This window comes from Phycodurus eques, chromosome 11 (assembly GCF_024500275.1).
Source record: "Phycodurus eques isolate BA_2022a chromosome 11, UOR_Pequ_1.1, whole genome shotgun sequence".
In the NCBI taxonomy this organism is placed as follows: domain Eukaryota; kingdom Metazoa; phylum Chordata; class Actinopteri; order Syngnathiformes; family Syngnathidae; genus Phycodurus; species Phycodurus eques.
In genome coordinates this window covers 3,011,989-3,020,928 of record NC_084535.1, presented here as the reverse complement: position 1 = coordinate 3,020,928, position 8,940 = coordinate 3,011,989, and the positions used below count along the sequence as shown (strand labels likewise).

At 42.6% G+C, this 8,940-nt stretch overlaps 1 protein-coding gene across 1 annotated transcript; it reads right to left on the bottom strand.

The window, feature by feature from the left end:
* Window positions 1-269: 269 nt before the first annotated feature.
* LOC133409879 (myozenin-1-like) lies at window positions 270-5,014 on the bottom strand. The gene is made up of 6 exons (XM_061690435.1): window positions 4,846-5,014; window positions 2,437-2,523; window positions 2,155-2,342; window positions 1,812-2,070; window positions 1,328-1,490; window positions 270-689 (listed from the first exon to the last, which is right to left on the bottom strand). Exons 2-6 carry the CDS (start codon window positions 2,519-2,521, stop codon window positions 455-457), a joined length of 930 nt encoding a protein of 309 aa, XP_061546419.1. The 5' UTR covers window positions 2,522-2,523; window positions 4,846-5,014; the 3' UTR covers window positions 270-454.
* Window positions 5,015-8,940: the final 3,926 nt, after the last annotated feature.

Here is an 8,940-nt window from a genome sequence, read left to right as displayed (position 1 = left end):
GAGGACCAAAAGCCATATCGGTCCATCTATAGCCACATAGCCCTCGTTCTTTGTTCGTGAAATCTCTTTTACTCGTTTCAAAGAGTTATAGAATGAAGCTTTTAAAAAGGGGGTTATTTCTTATCAATAGTGGTTGCAACATGACTACGATGAGGTCATAGGAACTTAAACACAAAGAGGTGCTTGGTTGTAACAACCATTGTTGACATGCAGACACAATTAACATAAAGTGAGTCCATCCCTTGAAATGTTGTTAAAAACCTCACCATTGTTTATTCTCTCTTGACCATGTACATTTTGTTCTTTTACCTTTCAGAGCATGAACATGACCACATCTGGGCCATCATTTCAAGCAACAGTTGTAAGCTCATCTCGCGTGAATGTGCATGCCAGCATGTATTTGCATGTTATTTGTTTGTCTGTGTGCGCACAGAGGGCGTCAGTGGCCGCTTCTTCACAGCTCCTCGGTCTCGCCGTCGTAGGGCACGCTGTCCAGCTCCACGTGGATGCTGCTGGGCTCGCCGCTGCCCACCCAGCCGATGGGCGTGCGATTGAAGGAAGGCCGCACGTTGATGTCGTGCTCGTACACTACCGTGGGCTCAGCCACCACTTTGGTCTTCTCAGTGTTGGGCATTTGGAATTTCATGAACTGGAGGGCCTTTTCAAATCCACCGTATGGCATGGCAGTCCTGGTAATGTGAGGCGAGTGTCAGTTTTATTCACGATATAAATTAAAAAAAAAAAAAAAAAAAAAAAAAAACACACAACGTGCCTGTAACAGCCATCAATATGCAGCTTTGCTGGGTTCTGCTTAAATTCCATTGGTGGCTAAATGAGCTGTTTATGGCTGTAATGCACACATTTTGGTGGCCATCTCTGTGTAAAAGAAGCTAAAGTTTCACATGAAGAGGATTGTTCACGTAAAAATATAAAAATAAATGGATGAGGTAAAAGAATAGAACCCTGACATGCTCCACAAAGTAGCATAGCTCATTTTAAAGGTCACCCCAGACTGAATTTATCTAATTGTATGATTGCAGGATGCCAGCTGTAGTTCTGTGTAAAATACAGCAGCTAAATGTCTTTTGTGAGATACCTGTGTGAAAAATCGTTAAATTTTAGATGAGTCATAGCTGATCATTCATGTAAAAATCAAATACAGGTTGGGTCAAAGGATGGAACCCTGAGGTACTCCACTAAGTAGCATAGTTAAATTTTAACAGCAACTTAGAGACAAATACCCATGTCTTTCCTCAATAAAATCATTAAGGAGCCACTTTAGCCAAACATCACAACCACCAGAGATATTCTTTATATAGTTGAGTACCTGTTAAAGCATTTGTACTTGCACAGTTCAATATGATGAGCAGGACCGAGCATGGTCAATTTCAGGGTGGCGAGCAAACTTTCATCGCCCTTCATGGCCTTCTCCCATGGTGATATGTAGGTCTTCAGGTGCATCTTCTTAGACTTGTCGTCTTTTCCGCCATCTGTGAACAAAAAGGTCATCGACTCGAGAATGAGACAGACTCGAAGGTCTGTCAGCATCCAGTTAACATTACAGGGATTGTTTTTTTATATATATTTTTTTAAGGCAAAGGGTGAACATTTTAGGAACTACAGATCGGGCGAGACTCTTCCAATTCAAGGGCATAATTAGAAGCTTTAGGCAACACTACAATTAATCTCAACACACCTGCAAATATCACTGTTGATAGTAGTCATTGACTCAAGATACTTGGAAAAGCGCCCCGTCGTCAAAGTAGAACTTGTAAGGTGTCTGTGAGAGCTCAACGATCCTTCACACCAACCTTTTGGTGTGGATCCTTCACCAGATCCTCCATGTAGTCCATCTTTCCCATGCTGGCCTCCACCAGCTCTTCCTCCGACTCCTCCAGCTTCTCCGCCCTTGCTCCCAGGTTTTGGGGGAGGCACGGGGGCCCCTCCTCCAAACACCATCCCTCCATAATGCAGCTGACTGGCATCCTTGCTGAGGAGATATCCACCTAGATGTATTGTGTGGCTGCCAATCTGACCGCCCACTGTTGGGACAAACTTCTGCAGCTCGTCCTAAAAGAAAGCAAAGGCAATGTAGCCACCATTATTTATTTTCTTATAAACTGTATTTGAGTTGGACCATTTGCTCTATGCTACCATGGAGTCGCCAATGAAGATGTCGGGGTTGTTCTCGTAGATGAACTTCTCCACCCGCTGCTGCCTCTTCTTGAACATCTTGGATCCTTTGTTCTTGAGCAACGACAACTCCTCCAGCATGATGTCCTTTGGCGTCCCGATCTTTCTTCCCAAGTCGAACTCGGATATCTTCACCACGGGCTCGTAATCTAGGTAAGCGCAATCCTCACATTAAAGCACCAACTCTACGTCCTAGCATTCATGTCAAGTTTGGTCGATGATATTGAAAACTGTGAGACTTACCATCCTGAGAGAGTTTTGATAAGTCAATTATGACTTTGGTGGGCTTTTTCCTCCTGTTTATAGGGGTGGGTGTTCTTGATGGCATGGCTGTTGGGGGTGAGAAAGTGAGAGCAATGTTTATTAGGCCAGTATGGGAACCTATGAATCTCTTAATGTTTGGATCGTCATCCCGCACAAGATCTTTGGTCTGCCTTGGACTCTGTGGACTGGCACTGTCAGAGTTTCCTGTTTTATGGTGTTATGGTGTCTTGTGCTCCACCCACATACAATGATGAAAACTCAGATTTGTTCACAATTTTGCGTCGCCCAACTGTCTAGGATACCTAGTTCAATTTTGAAAGCAAACAAAGTCTCTAGGTCAAGTTTGTCTTTGAAGGAGCTCTGGGAATCATCAAGTTAAGTTGGCAGGATCAAACCAAGATGGCTGATTTCCTGTGTCTACTCATAATAGACATGGCCACAGAATATAATGTTGCAAAGTGATACCGGCTTTAGGGGCTGAATTTTTCCAACATTCTGGGCGGCACTACTGATCTTAAGTTATAACATCCATACATTTGTGCTTTATAGAGAGTTGAGAAACTTTGCTGATTTGCTCCGCCCACAAACAATGACAAAAACTAGATTGATTTTTTTTTTTTTTTTTTTTTTTTTTTTGCAATTTAGCGTCTGCCATCTGTCCTTCTTGGCAGGCTTAGCAGCCCTTTTCCTCTGTTGTTCAAAGAACTGGGCACCCTTCCCTGTGGTTGCATTCAAGCCCGGACTTGGAGCCTCCTCCTCCCTTTCCCCACGGCCCTCGACACTCGCAGTGACCGTCTTCTCCAGCATCTTCAAGTACTTTTTAGGAACAAAGCCTGATGAAGACTCTGGCCTACTACGCTACTGTATTTGAATGTTGGTCATGGTGGCGGTATTTAGAGAGCTAAGTGTTTTTTGAGGTGGTGCTTTTTTAAAAGCTTAAGAACCACTGTTTTAGAGACTTGAAAGATTAACTCCACAAGTGTGTTTTGCTTTTTCTTTGGCTTTTTCTGTGTGTTTAACTGTGATGAGAAACATATTTTAGTTTTATGATAGTCGTTTAGGTGGCACGGTGGCCGACTGGTTAGAGCGTCAGCCTCACAGTTCTGAGGACCTGGGTTCAATCCCCAGCCCCGCCTGTGTGGAGTTTGCATGTTCTCCCCGTGCCTGCGTGGGTTTTCTCCGGGCACTCCGGTTTCCTCCCACATCCCAAAAACATGCATTAATTGGAGACTCTAAATTGCCCGTAGGCATGACTGTGAGTGCAAATGGTTGTCTGTTTGTATGTGCCCTGCGATTGGCTGGCAACCAGTTCAGGGTGTACCCCGCCTCCTGTCCGATGACAGCTGGGATAGGCTCCAGCACGCCCGCGACCCTGGTGAGGAGAAGCGGCTCAGAAAATGGATGGATGGATAGTCGCTTACTTATTTTTTCACTGGTAGGACAATTACGGATGTTTCAATGTTACTTAAAACCTTGCCAGTGCAGTTAATAAAGTTTTTATAGTAACGACATTTTCTGTAAATAAATAAATAAATAACAATGTTTTGGAAAGTAGAACAACTTGGAAGTCAATCAGCATCATGGAACTGATTGTGAAGGTTCATTTTTATTTTGCATTTGGTTCACAATTTAGGGATCCTCGTACTTTTATGTTTCATTTGATCTTTGTTTTTGTTTTGCTCTGTTGTTTTCTTTCTTGTGAGATGGCCTTAAGCACTTCCAGTTCTTAACATGTTGAACCCCCACTCTTGTTAAAAGGAAAAACATCACATTGAGTGGCTGTAACACAACCCACGATGCTATTTTTAATAAATCCATCCCTAGCCAAGACATTGAGCGAAGAGTAAAGGCGTCATTTGACGATCAAATGGGTCCGATACAACCCATCAGCGCACACACACACACACACACACACACACACACACACACACACACACACAAAAAACATTCCTGGAATGTAGTCCTCTTTTTGAAATATATCTCTTACAGAACACAAATGTGAGTAAAAGTAGACTTTGGTCATGGGTACAGTTTTAAATCCCCAAAGATGATTAGGATCAGCCTCTCAGGTTTAACGCCCCCCCCCCCCCCCCCCCCCCCCCCCCCCCCCTTTTCAGGGTTTGGTGACGGCATATTAAATCTATGCAGTGCCCAGAGTGGGAGGGTCAGCACATTGGCCCATTCCTTTGGTCATTTGAAGATGCAGGCAGCTCATCCAAGTGGCATCGAATTCAAATAATTCAAAAGCGTTCTCATTCAAAGTAAAACAGCATTCAGAATGATTGTCACTATTTCCTCCAGATAGGATCATTTGGAACATGCCGCATGTTTACCTCCACTACTTGTTTTGCGAATGTTATTTAAAGCTGTCAGACGATTAATACTCACCTGTGTTTTTTGTTTGTTTGTTTGTTTTTAATAATCCTGCGTAGGGCTGAGAAGTAAGAGATCCAAGATCCCTAGTTGACAGATCTCCCAAAAGCGTACGACCGGTTCGGGGGTCAGTGCGACACCCAACCTAAACTCAGATGGCAGGTCGTCTCTTCCAGGCTGGGGCTGCGGGTGGCAGCGGTGTGGTGGAGGTGGATTTTGAGGAGTATGAATAGGGATGCAGGAGCTGCTAAGGCATGGAGGGGCGGGTGGGATTTTTTTTTTTGGTGGGGGGGGGGGGGGGGGTGTCAGTCCTTTGGCCAGCTTAAAGTGCTGATGGGGATATTAAGGGAACAAAATGATTCTCCCAGATGCTTGTGGAGCATATATTTAGCAGCAGGAACGCGGAGATGCCACATCAGTTACAAGATAACCTCAAGAGACTACAGGGTGTGTTTAGGTTACACACAGTCGGAGGGCAAGGTGAAGGCGAGTGTAAATGCGCACATGTACACAGTACAGGTCCGAGGTTAAGCATATGTGTGTGTAAGTCTCTCTCAGGCTCTTTGTGTTACAAAGTGAGGGTCAGACACATTACACCTGACGTGACCATGGACTAAGGGTGGGTAAAGTATGGCCTGCTCTGTTCCTTAATCCAGCCAACTGAGCATTTATTTAGCCGTTTTCTCCCCTTTAATTCGATTTTTTTAAATTTTAAAATAATTTATATCAATTAATAAATAGTTTTTTAATAATTTTATTCTAATTCAAAAAATATAGGGCTGCAACTAACAATTATTTTAATAATCAATCTGTCCGTTATTTTTTGATTAATTGATGAATCGGATGGAAAAAGTTTTTTTTTGTTTCCATCCCTGTATTCAAAAACAGGACATAATCTCAAATGGACGGTGCAGACAAGGCAAAAACAAATCGTTAATCATTCCGTTACTGGTTTGATCGGTAACGTCAGAAAATAGACAAAAATGAAGCTAATTGCTTTCCAAAGTAGAAGCAGATGTTTGCAAATGTCTTTTATTTTGATTCAACACAAAAGATAACCAGTCTGCTTTTATGAAGACTACAGAAATCAGAATATTTACTGTAGAGAGGTTGAAATCAGAAGATTTGGATATTTTGAAGTTAAACAAGGTCTCTAAACAATTAACCAAATACAACCCCAATTCCAATGAAGTTGGGATGTCGTATTAAACATAAATAAAAACAGAATACAATGATTTGCAAATCATTTTCGACCTATATTTAATTGAATACACTCCAAAGACAAGATATTTAATGTTCAAACTGATCAACTTGATTGTTTTTTAGCAAATAATCATTAACTTGGAAGTTTATGGCTGCAACACGTTCCAAAAAAGCTGGGACAGGGTCATGTTTACCACTGTGTTACATCACCTTTTCTTTGAACAACATTCAATAAACGTTTGGGAACTGAGAACACAAATTTTGAAGCTTTGTTGGTGGACTTCTTTCCCATTCTTGCTCGATGTACAGCTTCAGCTGTTCCACAGTCCGGGGTCTCCGGTGTCATATTTTACGCTTCATAATGCGCCGCACATTTTCAATGGGAGTCAGGTCTGGACTGCAGGCAGGCCAGTCTAGTACCCGTACTCTTTTACTACGAAGCCACGCTGTTGTAACGTGCAGAGTGTGGTTTGGCATTGTCTTGCTGAAATAAGCATGGGTGTCTGTGAAAAAGACGTCGCTTGGATGGCAGCGTATGTTTCTCCAAAACCTGTATGTACCTTTCAGCATTAATAGTGCCTTCACAGATGTGTAAGTTACCCATGCCATTGGCACTAACACAACCCCATACCATCACAGATGCTGGCTTTGCGTCCATAACTGTCCGGATGGTTCTTTTCCTCTTTAGCCCGGAGGAGACGACGTCCACAATTTCCAAAAACAATTTGAAATGCGGACTCGTCGAACCACAGAACACTTTTCCACTTTGCGTCAGTCCATCTTAGATGAGCTCGGGCCCAGAGAAGCCGGCGGCGTTTCTGGGGGGTTGTTGATAAATGGCTTTTGCTTTGCATAGTAGAGCTTCAGGCGGCACGGTGGCCGACTGGTTAGAGCGTCAGCCTCACAGTTCTGAGGACCCGGGTTCAATCCCCAGCCCCGCCTGTGTGGAGTTTGCATGTTCTCCCCCGTGCCTGCGTGGGTTTTCTCCGGGCACTCCGGTTTCCTCCCACATCCCCAAAAACATGCATTAATTGGAGACTCTAAATTGCCCGTAGGCATGACTGTGAGTGCGAATAGTTGTTTGTTTCTGTGTGCCCTGCGATTGGCTGGCAACCAGTTCAGGGTGTACCCCGCCTCCTGCCCGATGACAGCTGGGATAGGCTCCAGCACGACCGCGACCCTAGTGAGGAGAAGTGGCTCAGAAAGTGGATGGATGAATGGAGTAGAGCTTCAAGTTGCACTTACAGACGTAGCACTGAACTGTATTTACTGACATTGGTTTTCTGAAGTGTTCCTGAGCCCATGTGGTGATATCCTTTCCACATTGATGTCGGTTTTTGATGCAGTGCCGCCTGAGGGATCGAAGGTCACGGGCATTCATTGTTGGTTTTCGGCCTTGCCGCTTACATGCAGTGATTTCTCCAGATTCTCTGAACCTTTTGATGATATTATGGACCGGAGATGATGAAATCCCTAAATTCCTTGCAATTGTACATTGAGGAACATTGTCCTTAAAGTGTTCGACTATTTTCTCACGCACTTGTTCACAAAGAGGTGAACCTCGCCCCATCTTTGCTCGTAAATGACTGAGCAATTCAGGGAAGCTCCTTTTCTACCCAATCATGGCACCCACCTGTTCCCAATGAGCCTGTTCGCCCGTGGGATCTTCCAAACAGGTGTTTGATGAGCATTCCTCAACTTTCTCAGTATTTTTTGCGACCTGTCCCAGCTTTTTTTGGAACGTGTTGCAACCATAAAATTTGAACATGAAATATCTTGTCTTTGTAGTGTATTCAATGAAATATAGGTTGAGCATGATTTTCAAATCATTGAATTCTGTTTTTATTTATGTATAACACACCGTCCCAACTTCATTGGAATTGGGGTTGTAGTTGTCGGTTAATTTGCTAATCGATTAGTTGCTTATTAATCGATTATTAGTTGATCAAATTTTGCTTCAAAAGTCACCCCGATTGGTGTTTTGAAAACAAAAATAATAATCATAATCATTTGCATATCGTGCAGTGCTGAACTCTCTTTTCATTAAAGCACAACATGTTTCAAATACCATCTGAAAGCAAAATGTGGCACTATATTTGGCGTCTGTGATTAATCGCGATTAATTCAAATTCAAAAGTGTGATTCATCAGATTTTGAAAATATTATAATCGATTGACAGCCCTATAAAATGCAATCAAATCTTTATAGTCAAGGAATCACACAGGAGATGTGACATTTTACTCATATTAAATGTATGTAAGAGCCAATAAATAAGCTATTTGAATATCAGATTAAAGATCAGAGTGTGTGTGATTTTAATGCTTTGTCTACGAACCTTGAGAATGGAGATATCCATCCAAATGTGCCCCAGAAGACACACTGCAATACTCCAGCGCCACCCAGTGCCCGAAACACAATCTTTTTCAGCCAAAAAATATATATCAAATTTCATGCACGTTTGAATCAGAAAAGCTAGTTATTGTATTATAAGTACATCCAGTGTTGTTTCCAGATTGCTCGCATGCATTTATTCCTCCTGTTATTTATCCTCATCTATTTTGTAATCAATCTGTATAGTGTATAAAGTGTATTGCAGGGGCGCCTAAGGTATGACTGTGTATACTGCATTGTACAGTATATGACCTCACCTGGATGATCTGCACTCAGCCTCAGGTTATTTGGTCATTACGGGATTATTTTTGACCTGTGTGTGTGTTACTGTGTCCCGGACAAGCGGCAAGCGGGTTTGATTTATTTTTATATATTTTTCATTCATGTGAAGTGCTTTGAGCTGCATTTTTTTTCCCGTATGAAAAGCACTTAAAAATAAAGTTCAATTGCTTGAGTTTGATTAGACTAAAATACAGTACAGTAGTATGGTTGCATAATGAACAACAGGGGGCAGTA